At 40.8% G+C, this 20,000-nt stretch overlaps 1 protein-coding gene across 4 annotated transcripts in view; it reads right to left on the bottom strand.

Moving 5' to 3' along the window:
• Positions 1–20,000, bottom strand: part of znf423 (zinc finger protein 423) — a 147,306-nt gene that overhangs the window by 48,427 nt on the left and 78,879 nt on the right. For 2 of the 4 annotated variants that reach the window (XM_034878140.1, XM_034878142.1), the window contains exons 18-19: positions 19,551–19,635; positions 14,168–14,188 (exon numbers count right to left, since the gene is read on the bottom strand). In XM_034878140.1, coding sequence (XP_034734031.1) covers positions 14,168–14,188; positions 19,551–19,635 — 106 coding nt within the window. The remainder of the gene's footprint in view (positions 1–14,167; positions 14,189–19,550; positions 19,636–20,000) is intronic. The other 2 variants (XM_034878141.1, XM_034878143.1) reach the window with 1 other exon arrangement.

Here is a 20,000-nt window from a genome sequence, read left to right as displayed (position 1 = left end):
CAATGTTTCATAGTAACACCGTTACAACAACTTAAATATAATACTGCAACAATGAATGAAGAGCTAATGTAGATGAAGTATTATAACATGTTACACTCTTCACTCTGTTAGTTCTCACCTATTCTGCATGAAAAAGCAGAAACAATATCTTACTTTCTTGTATTTCTTTCAAGTAGGTACAGTATGTTCTTTTTGTTTTCCAAGGAATAGAGTTGGGCGATATCCACATTTTGATACCGTCAAACCTTCTGCCCATTTTACCCCGGTATACGGTATTACCGTGACTAATTGAAAATGCTGACTAAGGCTCAGACGGTGTCACCAAACCTTTGGCTTGTGCCTACACCGTTCAGAAACTGAATACCAATCACTAATACTAAAACACCTCTCTTTCTTATTAGGTCGGAACCCCAAAGGCTGCCAAACTGCACAAGTCGTGTTCTTCACCCCACCCTCCTCCACACGTGATGACAACCACACATAAGCATTTTTAAGTATGAAATTCTATTTAATATTTAATCCTTGTCTCCAATATATAAGTGCATTTCTTTTCTTTTTTTTATGACGGTTTTGAAAGTCATACCGCTGCTATTTTTAAGACCCTGCAGTATATTGTATTACCGGCCAACGCTTCCAAGTACACTTAAATACTGTATATTAAACTGAATCCTGGAACATACACAATAGTCCCTCCCTCCCTCAGACACACACAAAACACACGCATAGGGACGGGGATCAGATTAATTACAGTAAGAGCACTCTTAACATCTGGTCGGAAATGAACCCTGTGTTGGGAGCCGTGCTACAAATGTATGGTGTGTGTATAGCGTGTGTGTGCGTGTGTGTATCATGGTCACTCTTGGCACAAAGCATGTGACATTTTTTTAACCCACACACACCCATTATGATATAGCATGCAAACAAACATTTTAACTACAGCAGAATAGTAAACTGAAGTGGTGCTGTGTGTGTGTGTGTGTGTGCGTGTGTGTGAACAGGTGTGTGCTGAAGCAGAGTAACAGCAGTTTTTATGTATTCTGTATTTAACAATGATCCCATATGTCCTTACTGTTGCAAAGCGGACGGGATTGGAATAAAGAGACAACACACACACACACACACACACACACACACACACACACACACACACACACACACACACACACACACACACACACACACACACACACACACACACACACAATCATTACAAACCATTATCAGACAACATTAAGTGTCTGAGAGCTACAATAACACCAGGCTGTTAAACTTTATGATCAATATTACAGGAGTAGAGGATTGCTGCCACAATAATTGCACAAGGTGTCGAGCAGGTCCTTTGTGTTTGATTACATCAAAAGAATGACCGATGACAGACCTATAAGGTAGGATCCGGAAGTGAAAACTAAGCTTTCACGAATACCCTCTTCAGTCCAATCACAGGGTAGCCTCTCTAAAGGTTGTTCCATGTTGGGTTGTTTCATATTGTGTATGTTTTGGTACATTAATATTGTGATATTGAATGGCATCATATCTCTGTTTGACAGGCCGATAAGTGGGTCCCCGTCACAGGCAATTTAGCTTATAATAAATCATAGACGTTTCATTAGTTTCCTTACTGGGGTGTTGGTTAAAAGGCTCATCAAAAAGTTTAGTTTAACAAACTACAAACCCATTTTGCTGTGGGGAAAATAAAGTAATATAGACAACTTTAAACAGAATCACTTTTGAATCAGTCGGTTTCAGTTTGTCTAACGGGCATAATTAGAAACTTTAAAAAGTAACAACACGCAGCCAGGAAGATGTGCTGAGCAAGGCAAGTATCAATGAGTAAGCACCTGGTTGAACAAGAGTTTAAAAAAGGAGAGAGAGAGAGAGAGAGAGAGAGAGAGAGAGAGAGAGAGAGAGAGAGAGAGAGAAAGAGAGAGGCAGGGCTGGTCTACTACTCTTCTACCCTGGGCTTAAGTTAACCAAAGAAGGATAAGAGGGAAGGAGAGAGAAAGCAAAAGGTCTCTGATGCAGTATTCTGTGTGTGTGTGTGTGTGTGTGTGTGTGTGTGTGTGTGTGTGTGTGTGATTTGTGCCCGTTTGTGTGTATGAATAATTCAGGTCCATGGAGAGGGCAGCCTGCTGTGGTAATGAGGAGGACATGCATTGATACCAAATATTGCTGGTGGGAAGCTATCGATCCGACAGCCATTTGTCCAAATTTAAGTCAGGAAGCCAGCGCTGTCTGCAGCCTTTACAGTGACTGACACTACAGTGCTGACGCTGACAAAAAGGGATAGTGATTATGATGGCATTAGTCCAATAAAGACGTGAAAAGAAAAATTAAAACTGAGTCAATGATTGGTATTTTACATTTGCCAAACAATCCTGAACACAAAGTTGAGGTAACTATACAATACAGTGTCTTTATGGTTTTTTCCCTATAGGAAGTCACGACAATGTTTCAGTTCAAACACTGCCCTTGCATGGGATTCCCATTCCCTCTTGGATAACTTTCTTCAATAAGTGCTTAATTAAAAAAAAAAGTCTATACACTTTTGCTTACTTACAATGCTTTCCAAGAAAGTCTCAGTTTTCTCTCCATTACTGAATATTAACATTTTCATTAGAGCAACTGTCAAATCAAACCAACCAGTCAAAAGGCTAGAGAAACACTTGAGACTGCACCATACCAAAATACAAATGCATTTATTTTTTCTTCCAAACTGGGTTTTATTTCCCTGCTTCAGTTTTATCACAATGACTTCATATATACAGTCAAAACACACATCTTTGTATACTGCAGGTGCACTAAATTGGTAGGTAAGCTAAAGCTAGTCCTGTATGCCCTTGTAATAAACCCTATCTTTTGTGATTTACCCATAAGCCCCGGCTAGTCCTGTTCAGCCCCATTGTTCACGGAGAAAAAACAACACACAGAAAAGCTTTTCAAATCTCTTCTCTGCTCCCCCTCTCCCAAAACTTCACATCTCCCCATATACACACGCACACACACACTCCCTCTCTTTTCTGATGTCACAGTGTCAGATATTCCAGGTCAGGGAAACACTGGGGAAATTACAACTCTACCTAGGCCCGTAGCATTGTGTGTGTGTGTGTGTGTGTGTGTGTGTGTGTGTGTGTGTGTGTGTGTGTGTGTGTGTGTGTGTGTGTGTGTGTGTCACAATCCAGTGGATCTCATGGGTAACCCTATTACTGTAGGGGAAGTGGACGGACAATGAAGACAGTGAGGCACGGGGGGGTTGGGGGGTCCTGTAGCTTCTCATTATGTGAATTGAGAATTCACATTGTGTTGAAGATAGTCCCTCCTCAGATGTATTACCAATGTAACTAGCACGTGATATAATCAATAGAAATGGTATTTGTGTCCCCATATATGTGGATCTATATTTGGATGTCTTTAGTGTTGGAAAACAGAGATCAATGCCAACACCACTAAAAGCAATGGTCTCAATGGGTGTGTGTGTGTGTGTATGTGTAGTCTGAATTTATGTTATTGTTATTCACAAATAGAACAGTGAAAGAAAGAGAAAGTAAAAAGAAGCTCTGGGAGGTATTGTGACTAACTAGCACATTCCAAACGAAGTTGACTGTACCTACTGTACTTAGGACCCAAATATATTAGCAGACGGACTCTTACATGGACAGCTGCGGACACCACGGACGCATTGTGTTTCTGCTTGAAAGACACATTCCACACGTGCAGTAGATCGCTAAGCTACCACTTGCAGCGGTGTGACTGCAAACATGTCACAACAAATGGGTGGTCCGTGCACCCTCTGCTGACGACATTACCTCACGCGGACCCTAGTCGACCCTTGCGGACGAAGACAGTATAATTTTGACTTAAGTACAGAGATCTATATATTCTAAGAATCCTTAAACAATTGTGTGATTTTCATTTGACTTACGCATCATTTTATGAAGTGCTTTACAGTAATTTCTGACCAAATGAAAAAGTGGAAGGTAGCTGGTTGAGAAAAAACCACAATCAATGGGCTTAAGTTGCTTATTTCCTCAGTGACGTACAGCCAGAGTCAAAGCTTGTCACCTGATTGGTCTTTAACGCCCATCAGTGGGACTGTGGCAGTAAAAGCTTGGACTGAAAATAAAAGGTGGGAGGCATTTCCAGACCCGTTCTACAAAGCTCAATTGCTTTGTTGCTCGGTGCGAAATCTGACACAAAAAGGCACATGGCATCAAACCTACAGTAGCACTCTGAGCAGCCACAGCGGGCACAATGAGACTACACACACACACAGAATGCCAATCATACTATAAATACACACTGACACACAATTACTGCCAATCACACTGTACTGACTCATTCACAATGTGAGTACCCCCCCCCCCCCCGAAGGTAGCAGCACTCTAACCTCAGCCTCTCCTTCACATGTAATTACAATGTGACACCAGGCAGACTAAAACATCTCTGCACTTACTACTGCAGAGCAACTAAAAGTGTGAGTGGAGAATGTGTCCATTTCTTATTTTAACATGTGTTTATATTACTGTGAGACAAGTAGTTATCCTTTCCATTCATATTTTCAACTTTTATTGGTAACTTCTACTAGTAGGGCTGCTCGATTAAAGAATTCCCATCATGATTTTTTGTTCAATATGGAAATCACGATTATTCAATGCAATCGCTCATTGACTTTTGGAAAGACGTTGCATTTATTGAAGTTAAAAAACAGCAAAACAAATCAAATTTCTCTCAATACTTTTCCCGTTTCTACTTATTTTTTTTCACTCAGACCACAAGGAAAATACGAGTTTACTTGCAAAACGTAAAGGGACAAATACTGTGTTGATATTTTTTTCGATTACTCTGTTTTTGTGATTATTTACAGCCAAAATCGTAATCACGATTACATTTTTAACTGCACAGTCCTACTTACCAGGAGAAAATGCTTTTTATTAATTGATTCTAGTTATATTTAAAGAAAAATACAGAATTAACAGAAAGAGGAGGGATTTACTGTCTTAGCAACAAAGAAAAGACAGCCATAACTTGTAGGTGCGCGGCTCAGCATCCACGTTCCCTTTCTGCAACACATCGTGGCCATAGTTCCATCCCAGACTGACGTATAGTGATACTTTGCTACCCACTTTCTGTCTTCTGAATGATGGCTAAATTAGACTGGACACTGATGTCTAGAGCGGGAGAAGGGGATAGAGAAACTAGATTACATGTGCGGCAGTCAGTATTCAAACTCAAAACACTGAGCATACAGGAGCAGGGCAGTTGCATCTAGGACACGCCCGACTCCTCAACTATAAAGAAAAAACATCTGGATAGCATCCAAACGCACCATGCTTCAACACCCATCCATCCACCCACACACACACAAACATCCACACACACACATTCTAATGAAGCCCCGGTAGTGACGAAGAGCAGCAGGGAGCGGCGCGGATCGCCGAAGACAAGTGTGTGTCTGTGCTTTCGTTGCAGTGTGTGTATGGGTGTGCGAGTGTGTGCGTCTCCGGCGGGATAATTATGGCGCTCCTCGGCAGCTGAGCGTGCCAGATGTACTGGGAGAAGGAGAAGGAGGTGGTGGGGGGGAGGACGAAGAGGAGGAGGAGGAGGCGCGGTGCAGAGCAGAGAGGGAGCCGAGCACCAGGAGCAATGCAGCCGGGAGCATACAGAGTGTTATGTGAATACATTAGAGTGAATGTGTTTCTATGCACTGATGTGTGCAGGCTTGTGTGCCTGTACCTGGGAATGTTTGCTGTATCTGTGTGTGTGTGTGTGTGTGTGTGTGTCTGTGTGTGTGTGTGTGTGTGTGTGTGTGTGTCTGTCTGCATGTGTGTGTGTGTCTGCAGAGGATTCTCAGTATGAGTATTTCCAGACGGATGTCCATGTCATTACACACCAATACTGTGTGTGTGTGCGTGTGTATGTGCGTGTGCGTGTGTGCGTGTGTTTGGCATGGCCAGTTTTGTTTCTTGCCATCCCCCATTAGCAGGTTGGCTCCTTCACAAGTGAGTGTCTCATCCAGGAGAGATACGAGGATGAAGAGGGACATAGAAGATGTGATGAAGACAGCGTTGATGGAAAAGTAGAGTGGTCACAGGAGGAGAGCGGAATAAAGTAAACTAAGGGAAGAAAAGTGGCCTAATTCAGAAAATGACTTCCCCCCCTAAAACACATGAAATGACAGTTCAATATTAGCATAATGACTGTAATTATTGTAATGCTGTGGGTGGAGAGGGGGCTCACTCTGTGTTAGCGGCCCAACTCTTTGTGTCCAATCTACTAAACTACAGCATGTCATCCAACTACCAAGCCTCTAAACAGGATATACCCCCACCTGATGGAGCGCTGCAGCTCAGTTGTTCTATGCTGTGTAGGACATTGTGAATGTTGCTGGTTCTACTGCAACAACTTCAGCTGTTCAAAACATGTGCCTTTGGAGGTTACTTATTGCATCAAGCGTAGCACCTTGGATCCTGGCAGAAATAACATAGCACTTATTTTAGTGATTTAAATGAGTAAAACAATAATGTCTGGTTCCAGATCCTTTTAATGTTCACATCTCTGATTGATTTTTTTTTTACATTCAAATAGATTCGGTGTTGTGATCTTTAATGACTTTTTTCCATGGTTGATCAAACGACCCAGTCAATTCGATCTTCCTGGTCTGGATGAATGGCAAAGTTTCAGCTGAAATCTGCCAATTATTCTTTTAAAACGTTGATTGATGGGTCCCACTTAATAACATATAATAATGGGATAATATCAAATACCTCACAGAGCTTAGTGTGATACATGTCAATCTATCAGTATGGCAGAACATTGCATATTGTTTACAGTAAATGCGCATACAGACTATATAAAAGCACGCAAGCTAGAAGCAATGAAGGAAAGAAAAAAGTAAACAAGGGAAGATAGATTTAAGAAAGACGGGTAGAAAGGAAGACATTCTCTCCACTGTGGCTTGCTTTGTCACCTTGTGAGGGGTCGGGGAGGGGGCAATGCACCTTGGGAAATTACTGAATCCAGAATGCATTAATTTGTCCAGGGCTGTGTGTGTATGTGTGTGTTTTTGTCAGAAGGCCTTTGTACTGCAATAAACAGAACAGCCTGGTCGACATCTGTTTAGAAACGAAAGATAAGAGCGACCGTGTGTACCGTTGTTTCCACCTTTCTCTCTTCCTCGCTCTCACTCCTGCCTTCTCCTGTCTTCTGTCGTGTAATTAAGAGCCAACGAAAACCCTTCAACCTCTCCCAGCATGTCTTTGCATCCCGCCTCATGCTGTGTGGTTGCTCGTCTTTAAACCATATTCCCTTTCTCTCCAGGTAATGGATTCTACGGCCGGACTGAAACAGGATTTTAGTCCGTTGCTGAATCAAACAGCTAGAAGTGGAGCTCACTGCTCCTTCTCATGATGAAGAATCAGGATCTGTAAGTCTGGATTTACCAAGACCACCGAACTAAAACATACATGGGCTTGTTTTGTTTGTCTTTGGGCCAACTCATTATTATTATTTTATTTTATATTCCACTGCAAGTCTTGTTTCATCCCCCGTCTGTCACCCCAGCAGCTTGTGTAACAAAAACCACTTGATCGGTAAATGAACCACCAGTGGCAACCGGCCCAAACATACAGTATGTGTGCCAAGCACATGGTCTGTGTATTCAAAGCCAGATTACAGTCAAGCAAGAATCCAGAAAATGATGATCACATCCATGTGGGCTGTACATATCGCATTGCACTGACTCAATCTTTCACAGTGTGTTGTTGGAGTCACCCACACTGTAACCCCGTCTGATTCTTGTCTCAGCCGCATTTCAGACGCTCTGCTCCGATGGAATGTGTCTGGTTGGCCAGAACAGCAGGAACTCAGCTGTACTGGGACACCAACAAAATGTCAAGATTGTGTCATAAAAGTTAAAAAGGCACATTACATTTTTGTTAAGCGTGTAGACTCATTGTGTAGACTCGTTTAGATGAGTCTAGCTTTTTAGAGTTTACTTCAGAATTCAAAGTGTGAATAAGCAGTGAGTCATTCATTTACTTTCACAGCTGCATCATGAACAGTGCAGCTGGGAAGTCCTTCAGTGGTGGGAAAAAGTATTCAGATGGTTTACTTAAGTAAATTAACTAACTCCACACTGTAAAAATACTCTGTTATGAGTAAAAGTCCTGCACTGAAATTTGTATTTAAGTAAAAATATATAATTATCTTCAGGTAAATGTGAATAGTGAAAGTACGCCATGCTGAAAAAAATTGTGATTAATCAGCTAGTCATTTCAGCTGTACTTGTAGGCCTGCATATTGTTGGGTTATCTGATTTATAACAAATCATCTTGTTTTATTAACTCCATGTATTTTGTGTACAAAACACGATGGTCATGATGTATCATTATTCTCATTTTCATTGACTATAATGTGATTTTTGCAAGGATCTGTACCTAGAAAAGAGGTTTTCTGTAGTCCTAGTACTAAGGACAGCACTTAGTACTGAGTAAATGTACTTAGTGACCACCACTGCAGTCCTTCAGAAAAAAAGTCATGGTTCTCACTACGTCAGACTGGCTTCAGTGTTTTACACTCAATTCTTAAAAATCGAGAAACAAGGGTAACCGCGTTCAAAATTATATTCTCTATAATTGTCTACTTTATTATTGCCATATGTCTGGCTCTCTCCAGCTCTTGGTAGCTACACCCATGTGTTTGTGTTCAACCATTGACTGAGTAAAGCAGTGTCGCCTGTCCATCTACCAGCTTCATAAAAACCATACACCGACATATAAAACTCCCAGAGCGGACAGTTTTTCTGTCTGTCTGGCACCATCTCCCCTCTCTCTGCTGGTTCAAACAAGGCTAGCAAGGTGACCCTGAATCACAGGCTGTGTGAGTGTGCGCGTATGTGTGTGCATCTATCAGTGTGTGTTTTACGTGCCTCTGTGAGTGCACTTATCTGCACACGTGTGTGTACAGTCCCAGTAATTAACACCAGCCACTAATGAAGTCCAGCTGCTCGGCAAGAGGACTGAGCGTGAGCCAAAATCTGAGAGAAATCGCTCTCATCCTCTCTGTCTCTCTCTCTGTCTCTCCCTTCCAACACACTCTCCTTCCATCTCTCACTCTCTCACTTTATTCAACCCGATCCCCCTATCCACACCCACACTCTGACTTAATTTCCCTCTATTGATCTGCATTCAATTGTCTCTTTCTCCCTTGCCTCTTCCGTCCATGTCCTCTGCACATTCTTCCCCTGGATCGGTCTGTTTGCCCTCATACTGCTTTCCGTCAGTATGAATCTACTCAATTGATCTGTAATTGCCACTATTTCTGTCAACAGCTCATTTCCTGGAAGTCTCAATTTTCTCACTTACATTCTGGTGATGTACAGTACCACTTTTTTTTTCTGGCGTTTGTGTGTCGGCCCCTTCTTTACTCCATAATGCTTTCCTCTATCCCATTATGTCACGCTCACAAATCTGCTTTCTTTAGTTTCTGATTATTCCTCCTATTCCATATATAGCCCTTTTTGTATTGGTTATATTATTTCATACTGCATACATTTGAATAGACTTTACACTGTTTTATGTGTGTTCCGCTCTGTTTATGTATTCACATTTTTTACATACATGGATTGAACTCAATGAGGGCAAAAAAATATATATTTTCTACTAGTCCCAAAACATTTACTAGCCGAGGATGAATACCGAAATATTTAACTTCATTAAAGGGAAGTTCACTACCAATTACATTTTAGAGCGGATCCGAATCATCATGATGGTTTGAAAGTGTAAAGTATGCTCACAAACAAATACAGAAACATACATAACACGGTTTTAACCTTTCACACTTCATACATATCATACACGAATACAGTAGTACAGTCTTGTTATCAAAACCACAACCTGATGCATTACCATACAGGCCCAAGCTCTCTCCCTCACAGACTCTCACTCGCTACCAGCTGTGACAGATGTGCCTGTCACAGGAGAAAATGAATTCAAAATAGTTAGTGAATTAAGCAGGGAGTTAATTGTTGCTTGGCCCCTGTTTATGAAGCGCATAAAGGCAAAGCGCCTTGTTTGTCTTGTGACAATTAGCCAGCAGAGATAGAGTGTGTATGTTAGTGTGTGAGTGTGTAATTGTCCTGTTCTCTTTAGCAGCTGGTGCAGCCACACCTGGACGGGTTGAAAGAGAGAGAAAGAGCAAGAAAGAGAGAGAAGAGGGGAATGCAAAGGGAGGTTTCAGGTACAGTATAGTATATTGCCTTCATCTTTGGCCACCCACCACACATACAAACACACACACACACACACACACACACACAATCTCACACACACACATACACCTACCTACCTACTTACCTACCTAGAGATGGCTAATAAAGACATCACTCACACAAAGCAGACAACTTCTATACATGAGTTAAGATAGCTGATGTTGCGTGTACGAATATTCTCACAGGCAATCATGAACATGACACACAAATGCATTCTCTCTCTCTGACACACACACACACACACACACACACACACACACACACACACACACACACACACACACACACACACACACACACACACGGTGTTCTGATGCCTATCCGGATTGGGTCTCTCCCAGTCTATTTGTTAATGTGTCCTATTAGGTTTCCAAACAGCTTGTAATGACTGGTAAGAAGTAGAAGGTAAATCAAGCGAGAAGACGACAAAATGAGCTCTCCAGGGGCCCACCATGCTCCTAGCCTACAAAACACACACACAAACACTAACAATTGTGTCAGTGTATTCCTACACAGTCGATGAAAAAAAAAAGACAATGGCTGGTTATGAAAGGGACTGCTTTCTTTTAGGGGTGTCAGAGGTCAGAGAAATATATAGAATAAATGATGACAGAGAAGGAGGGAAAATGTCAAGTAATGAACAATAAATGGCGAGTAAATAAGACTCTGCTAATGAATTATTGGTTTTATGAGAGTGTTACACAGATAAATCAACCCCTAATTCAAACTGAGCACTTCTACACAGATTACAGGCAAGCACATTTTGTTTTGTTCTTCTTGCTTGGAGGTCAGAAATGCATGCACTAGATTTAAACTTGTCTTCCATTCTCACTTTTGTTGACATAGGGTATTTTTAGCATTAAAACACTAGTTACCGAAGATAGGCCTAAGGTTATACTGGAGAGGTTCTAGTTAGGATAATGCGTATGTAAATGTGTAAATGTGAAGCAGAGTGATGCTGAAATAAGATCCGACATATTCAAATTCCCTGAATGAATTAAGGTTAAGTATTTAAAAATGATTACAATATGTACTGTTGTCATTTTATTTTTCTCGTTAGAATATGGCAGGAAGAATTATAATTTCCTTTTTTAACTTCTATTACATTAAGATAAATCTATTTCATGACAGACACAGATTCTTTTATCTTCTTTTATTTACATATGCCTATATATGCCCCCTCTCATCTTTCATCCTCCCATCCTTCCTCTCTCCTTCATCTAGCTCTCTCCCCCTCTCTCTCTCTAATCCCTTGTCTCTTCATCATCACTCCCTCCCTCCCTCTGGTGTCACGGCTCGCTGGCTCCAGGTGGCGAGGGAGGGAGGGAGGGAGGGAGGAGGGCAGGGACGTAGCGAAGGATGGAGGGAGGGACGGAAGACAGGAGGAGGGGGATGTGCTGTCATCTGTTCCTATGTTCATACCATCACAGTGCAGACCACCATCCTGCTCAGTAGATCTGCTTTTGAATCTTTTTTTTATCACTCCCATTAGGTAAACATTACATTGAACTAACTGAAGCTTTTTTCATGACAACATGAACCAATATGTGAGTCAGGAGAGGGCGTCGAAATGCCAAAATATCAACACTCTATTGGGAAGAATGTGGAAGATTAAATGTACATTTTCCATGAAGTAACATAATTAATGTCAGGTATGCAAGACTCTGCTGTATACAAATGGTGAGAATAACTTGCTTTATAGTGACTGCATTCAGCACTTGGCCATTCAAATAGAGATTGTTTGTCTACTTTTTGAAATAATTTGGTTTTGTAACAGATAACAGATTTACTGTTAGTACTATAAATAATTAAAAAATAATAATGAAATACATTTTCTTTTAATTCTTTACTAAATTGTCTGCTATACGCAGCATACACAATACACTATATGACTATTTTATATGTAATAATGTAATAATGATCCTTAAGTTTCTTACAACACCAGCTTATATTAAAATGACCATTGTTTTCTGTTTTGTTGCTCTTCTTTGCTTTGGCTACTCATACAGTATGTCTTTCCATGTCATGCCAATAAAGCATGGCTTTACCAATAATAGTAACATTACAAGCACTCGCAGCACTAGTATTAGTATTGTCAGTACCAATGTGTTTGATAGGAGATGCTGGGTGAGTGACGGGTGTGCGAACAGCCTTTACTACTTCCGATTTTCCATACGGAACTTAAAGTTAAGCACAGTCCTCTGAGGAGATGTCATCGCCTGTGGAGCTAAAAAGTCTTCCAGAAAGGACACTTGCCTGGGACAGGATAAGCAGTTTTCCGGCAGTACTTCATAGCGTTTTTTTTAGACTGTTTGACAAGCCGTCGACTTCAACATACTTTCAGTTCAGGGAAATATTGAAATTCTCCTGTTCACTCTCATATTTGTGAAATGCTACGCTATGACATCAGTTTCCGGTATGACCCGAAAACAAAGGTGGAGCGCTTTCTTCAGTCCAGAGAATTAGAACAGACACAATCACACACCAACAACACAGATTATGGAGTCTGCAGCTTATTATATCAGGTGCAGCAGGGCAGAAGAGAACAACAATGTTGCTGGCCGGTGGCAAGGACACACACACACACACACACACACACACACACACACACACACACACACACACACACACGTGAACCCTAAACAACATTATCCACCTCCATTGACTCTAAAAGCTTCTTATTCGCCTCATTAAGTCTTCAGTGACACAAAGTAACCACACCAGACCCTGCGTACTACCACATGCACATACAAACAGATAGGTGTGTGTGTGTGTGTGTGTCTGTCTGTGTGTGTATGTTTGCCTGTGTGTGTGTGTCAAAAAAAAAGGGGGAAGAAAGGGAGAAGGGAGTGGAGGGGCACTAGGAAGCACAGAGAGCTGTGTGCACGGACACACAGCAGCCCTAGGGGCCGCTGCTTAGACAGCAGACCGACATTACTAGTCAAGCGCATCACAGATTTGACTGCAGGCTAATAGACAGGCTGAATGCAGAATGACTATTCTGAATTGGCAGATTGGTGCAACCTCAAGAAACAAAATTAAAGTGAACGGAGTTCATTTAATGCTTTACTCCACACAGTTTTTGGTCTGCTGAGGTGAAATTGAAAAGTGAAAGTGCTCGTGATACTGGTCTAAAGTAGGCCTACCTAACTTCATTCAGAGACATTTAAGAAAAAAAGATATAAAGATCAGAGTGAACTGATACCGACCCAGGCTGTGTGCAAGTATCTGGCCAACAAGAACAATGTTTAAAAAGTATGAATGCTAATAGGGAAGGCTACCTAACACTATTAGAGTGCATTGATGTAAATAGGTAAGTAAAGCTCATGCTGAGGACACATCATTAACCACAACACTCCACAGGGAGCACTTAGATCCAGGTGAGTGGCCACTCGATACCTCAAAGGCATCTGCGCGTGCGTGCGTGCATGTGCGTGCGTGTGTGGGGTGTGTAGTGGAGGGAAAAACAATGAAGCATGCAGCTAGCAGCAGGGTTTGGGGTGAATGAGGATGTAAGGTGAGGGGTAATTGTTCAAAGATCTGGCTTAAATGTGGTAAATTAAAAATCATCCCGAAGGGATACAGTGTAAGAGAGTTTTTTTATTAGTTTTTATTATGCACAATCATTTTTCAGAAAATAGCGCGACTTTTTGCGTGATAGTTAAGCTGTTTCTAAGTTACTGCACATCATGCAATGTGGCTTTTACACATAGTTGCTGACAATATGGGATTTGCCAATATCTTGTTTTCATCTCTCTCTCTCTCTCATATATATATATATATATATATATATATGCAGATTAAAAAAAATTCAGGAGAATGAAATGCTGATGGGCAGGCAGTGAGACAGCACAATGCTGCCTTGCTCATAGTGCGAGCTAAGGAGACAGAAAGGGGACAAACCTGGCCGACAGGTGGGCTCTTCTACGGGCCATCCAATAGACAGGTGGGGGGGGGAGAGCGGAGGAGAGAATGGGCAGGGTTAGTAATACGTAGTGTGAACGTGGTGTGAGTGGGGGTAGAAAAAAGTTGATTTATAACTTGATAGTGAACACAAAATAAACGGGTTTGGAGAAGAGACATTTCTCCTCAATTGAATCGTAGACAACTTCTGTTTGACAAGAAATGAATACCACGTGAAAGTCAGAAAATGTAAACCTACTTAATATAACATTATTGTTTAGTTCTGTGGTGCTAGTAGGGCCTAAAACTGTAGAATACTTCCCACACTCTCAGTAGCTACGGCATAACTACGGCGACACCTAATGCAGACGTATAATTAAGAAGTAAAGCCGACTTCTTAGTGACAGAAAGGAGGTAAACAAAAAGAGGGAGGAGAGTTTGTGAAAGAAGGATGTTGGGGCAGGACATTTAACCAAAAGTATTAAAAGAGGGAGAGAGAGGGAGAGAGAGAGAGTGACAGTGAGAGAGATAATGGTGTATAATGTCAGATCAAAATAAGGGCTGCAGTCAGTAAGCTAATTGGAGATTGGCCAATGGAAAGGGGAGATAGCATGCTGTGTGTGGCTCTTTATGCGCACTTTCAGGATGTGTTTGGTGAAGACACACAGTGTACATTTGGTTGTGTGTGTGTGTGTGTGTGTGTGTGTGTGTGTGTGTGTGTGTGTGTGAGTGAGAGAGAGAGAGAGAGAGAGAAAGTGAGTGAGTATGTGTGTCTACATGTGTTTGAGAAGTGAGGCCTCATGCTGTGAAATCTAGACCAAGGTGATTAGTAAAGCATTAGTGGCTGCATGCAACACTCAGAACATGCTGTCAAGGACCTTATTTAGGGATGTGTGTCTGTGTTTGTGTGCGTGTGTGTGTTTGTGTGTGTGTGTGTGTTTGTGTGTGTGTGTGTCTGGTCCTCACAAAGACTTTGAATTTGAGATCTTTCAGAAGGAGGATACTTTTGCAAAGTGAACACATTCTATTTAGTCACCCCTTAAGTAATTAAGTAGGTCCCAGTCAGGATTTGTTTATCACCTTGCATTGGTATAATTTGTAAGGTATAACATATCAGTGTTTATTTTTGTGGTTTGCTTTAAAACCACAAGCTGGATGTCACAGTTCACCTGCTTTTTGGTGCCGTTACATGACTGCAAGTGTTTAACGTGATCTTCATTCAACATCTCAACAGGGACAGGTAGGAGTATTGGGGGTGGAAGCTGCCGTTTGATTACATACAGGTCACACTGGACAACATACTGTATTAAAACACACACACACACACACACACACACACACACACACACACACATACACACACACACACACACACACACACACTTAGTTCTTCATGATGTGAAGCTGCACAGCAGAAAACAAAAGCTTGCCAAAAATTGCTGCGGCGTGGTCCAAGGAGAAATGCACACATAGAAACAACTACACATATACAGTACATTCAATGAGAAGAGGGGGCAGAATGTTACAAAGGAAAAACTGAGAAGGTATGCTAAAAAAACTAAACCGCACATTACAAAATAGGGAACTACTGCATTCCTTAGAACATGCCAAACCAAGGAGAGGATGATATAGAGGAAAAAAAGCAAAAGATATATTGGATGGTACAGGTGATTTCATTGGGCCACAGACACACAGACATGAGCGTGTGCGGTTCTTCTTTTGTTAAAATTAGCTAATCTGACTGGGGACAGCAATGTCCTCTCTGTCCTCTGGTTGCACCATGTTATTGGCCTGGCCTGGGTCAATGAGCACACTCTGGTCACCACCTCCCATGATGGCATCAACAAGCAGTGGACTGTTAAATACTGAGCTGCAAGCAGACAAAAAATCCACATCTCCAGGGACAAGGACTTCTGTGGAATTCAATCTTTCCTCCTTCTTTTTTCCTTTTTTTTAACTGTATTTTCAATATGTATACAGTGTTCTATACTGTATGTAAAGAAATGGATATGGCTGAGAAAAGCTCCTATACAAAATAATCCAATTGACCAACAAGACCAACACTTGACCAGAATAAGTGTTCCCTGAAATCCACTGCCATCATTATTTGTTTCCTGAGAAACAAATAAGCCACTTCCAACATTGTCTGAAATTGTCTGAATATATCAACAGGCTTTTATTTTATGATATTGGTGACACGTACGTGTAATACCACTGCCTCTGAAACTAATTAAAGGCAATTAGTAAATATGTTTTGATAAAAACTAACTGCACCTAATGGTGGAGCAGTGAAACTTGTGATGATTCCTCTTCAGCGCTATAGATTCCTTTTTAGACTTCTCACTTTGACCCTCTCTTTCTTTATCTGCTTGAATGTTGTCTCTCTGTCTCTATCTGACAGCGTAATTAACAGGACCATAGGGTGCACCATGTATTACCCATGGAGCAATGTGACAATCACAATACTGGCCTCGATAAGCCAAACTCCCTCCTCTCTGTCCCCTTGACCAGTCGAAACGTGTTGTGATCATGGACTGAATGGGAGGCAGCTTTCTTCATGTTTAATGCTTTTTTAGATTTTCTTCTTCATGCACATTTTTCAGTGGCACACAAACAGGCAGACAGGCTGAGAGCTATTCTAATGCCTTAGGGTGTTTCACTGAACCATGTGAGAATATCAGAAGTGACACAAGCACACCTGCCAGTGGCAGAGTTATTGAATGTGAGAGCTGATGGTAAAACATGCACGTGTGTCCTGATGAGACTAGTAGACAGGCAGTGACACCTTCCCAAAGGTGATAATGGGGGTTGTCATAAATGAAAAAAAAGACGATTAAGGTGAGGAGAATTGAAAGAAGAAAAAAAAAGGAGAAGAATTTGACAAGGTAACACTTTCACACCGCCACATATTGTGTCTCTATTAGACCTTGTCTTGTAGCCAGATACACTATATCCCAATTTTGTCTACCAGTGGAGAACAATTGCATTTGAGTTAGTCAATAGGACAATGGAATACTACTTAATGGAAGTATTCAACTTCTAAGATTTTATTCATAATTGTGCACGGCCATCTGATTACACAAGACATATGTTAAAGCGAGGAGAGAACAGAGCTCAAGAAAATGAAAGATGACATGAAATGAAATTACCGTCTTATTTTTGATCTCGTGGATTTGGCACCACCAAAAAGATATACCAAAGATCTTTCTCTTTAGTATCTGCTTTTGGATTGGGATGGATGGGGGCGGGTAGGGTTGCAGGAAATGTAATAATACATACATACATAATACTTAGAAATAATCTGCATCAAGTTCGTAAGTAATCTGTTCTACCTTTTCACACAATTTGCATGTTAATTAACCTGTGCCATATTTGTGTGTGTGTGTGTGTATGTGTGTGTGTGTGTGAGAAGCGGGTCTAGGGGATCCAGGAAAAAGAAGGAAAAGACATAAGCAAAGAAGGACAGGAGGAGTTACTTTAGAAATGCAGTGAAGATATTAGGTTAAAAAAAAGCAAGGTAAATATTGCCCAATCCTAAAACTACGGAAGATATCGTAGATTTTGAATATCATGATATATATATATATAAAAATATATAAATATATACATACATACATACGTACACTTTACAATTTACAGACTGAATACTTTCTGAACGTAGACTGTTCTAGCTGTTCTATTATTTGCATTTACCAACTTAAATGTATCCACATTATTTATAATTATTTATCTAAAATCTCATCGGTCAAATATTTTCTAAAAGCACCAATTGTCTAAGCAACAATAATGTTGCAATGTCGTCATGTAGGTATTTGTTTAAGAATATCAGATTTTCTCCATATCGCCCAGCTCTACTTAGTGAGTGTGTATTCCTTTATGTGTGCATGGTAGGACAGAGAGTGTATGACTGTGTGTGTGTGTGTGTGTGTGTGTGTGTGTGTGTGTGTGTGTGTTTGAGTGAGAAGACTTTTGACTTCTACAGGTTCTTACTGTTATACAATGGAAAATACAAGCTGCTACACACACACACACACACACACACACCTTAGAGTACATCAGTGACTGTGGGATTGCCTGTCAGGTCTGGCGAGAGGGGCTGAGGGTGGGGGAGTGCAGAGCGTTTGTTGCTCAGAAAAACTTGCAGGTCCACCTCGTTAATCTCCATGACAACAGAGATGCTAAAGCACCAAAGAGCAGCGAACGCAAAACACTGGCACAGGGGAAGCTCATAAAAGAACACTTTAAACTACAGAGGAAGTTTTCAGTTAAACAAACTCCACCTTTAACAGCTGACCCCACAAACAATTCTGTAACACCTTTTCTGATTTTGTTATTATTCTACTTCATGCAAAAGAAGCTGACCAGACAAATAAAAATAACTATAGGTACACACTTATGGTGCAATGTCTTAGTCATCCACATAGAATATACATTGGCTTTTTATCATGCATTACATTGTTCCAGGCAGAGAACACTACCTCAGGGTGTTTTTGTTGTCCTAGTCAACCACAGAAAACCATGCTGCCCGCTGAGTGTGTTATTCAAAGGCTTAGGTATTGTATATACACTGTACATATCTTTACTTAGCAACCCCGCCTTACATTTCTGTATACTTTGAGCACAAATACGGAATTTAACTTTAAGCGGCTTAAACTTTTGTAAAAACCTAAAGTTATATAAAATGTGTATATATTCTAACAACCTCAGTCCTTAAAATCCAGTACAATGATGATAGCCAAAATACAATTTCTACTAAAATTATACAGTATATAAAATCATGGATAACCTCTCGTCAGTGTTAACTCCCCATACCTGCAGCAGCATCAGAGCATCACATGCTATGTGGCGTTGGACTTCTTCCAGGCCAAGCTATGTTGTTAGTGGTGAATAGCCAGGTGTTTAATGTTAGGAGTGAATATCTGAAACTTGTCACTGTGTTCCTGAAAGATGTCTCTAGTTTTACCCTTTATGTATAAAGTATTATCTGTAATGTGGAGTGTTTTCTAAGTCAAGTAATCCAACCCCCAGAGGTGTAGCCAAGTGGCAAATTGGATAGCAGCTGGTCCAGGCAGTCAAAAGTCAAGTCAAAAAGAGCTCTTCATTTCACCTGTCAGTCTCCCACCTGAGTGTGTGTGTGTGTGTGTGTGTGTGTGTATGTGGCTAGCTGCTGTATCTGCCATTGTTTATATTAAACGTGTGAGGGGAGAACACAATTGCAATGGTTGCGGTGTTAACCCAATAGAAAAAACATGGAGACAGTCACAGAAGCCAAAATGCAATATCAACACAGACATACACTCATCACACAAACACTAGAGTATAAAAAAAAAAAAAAAAAAAAGAGTATAACACAAACAGAGTGGAAGAGCCGCGCCTCACTCACCGATCATGTGATTAGCGACGTGAATCTGAATCTCCCTTTCCGTCTCAAACGTCATTTGGCATTTAATACACTGGTAGGTCTTTTTCTGGAAGATAAAGATACAAAAACACAGAAGAATATTTTTCTTTCATATAAAAAAAGTTAAAAACACAGAAAAATAATGTTTCATTCAGTATCTAAAATACACCATGTTATTTTCTTTAAGACAAGATTGCGTTTGAAAGAAGTATGATATTTTGTGACAAAAAAGTTTTATATTTGCCCTGTTTCTTATTTTGATCTCAACTCTCAACATGCATTTGAATCCCACAAAGTGTTACTTTCCAGCAACACTAATCAAGCAACAATGAAAGTCCAAGTCTTAGTGAAAGGAAGATGAAGTCCTCACACACACACACACACACACACACACACACACACACACACACACACACACACACAACCTCTGCA

This window comes from Etheostoma cragini, chromosome 8, assembly GCF_013103735.1.
Source record: "Etheostoma cragini isolate CJK2018 chromosome 8, CSU_Ecrag_1.0, whole genome shotgun sequence".
Classification (NCBI taxonomy): Eukaryota; Metazoa; Chordata; class Actinopteri; order Perciformes; family Percidae; genus Etheostoma; species Etheostoma cragini.
This window is presented reverse-complemented; position numbering and strand designations above follow the sequence as displayed.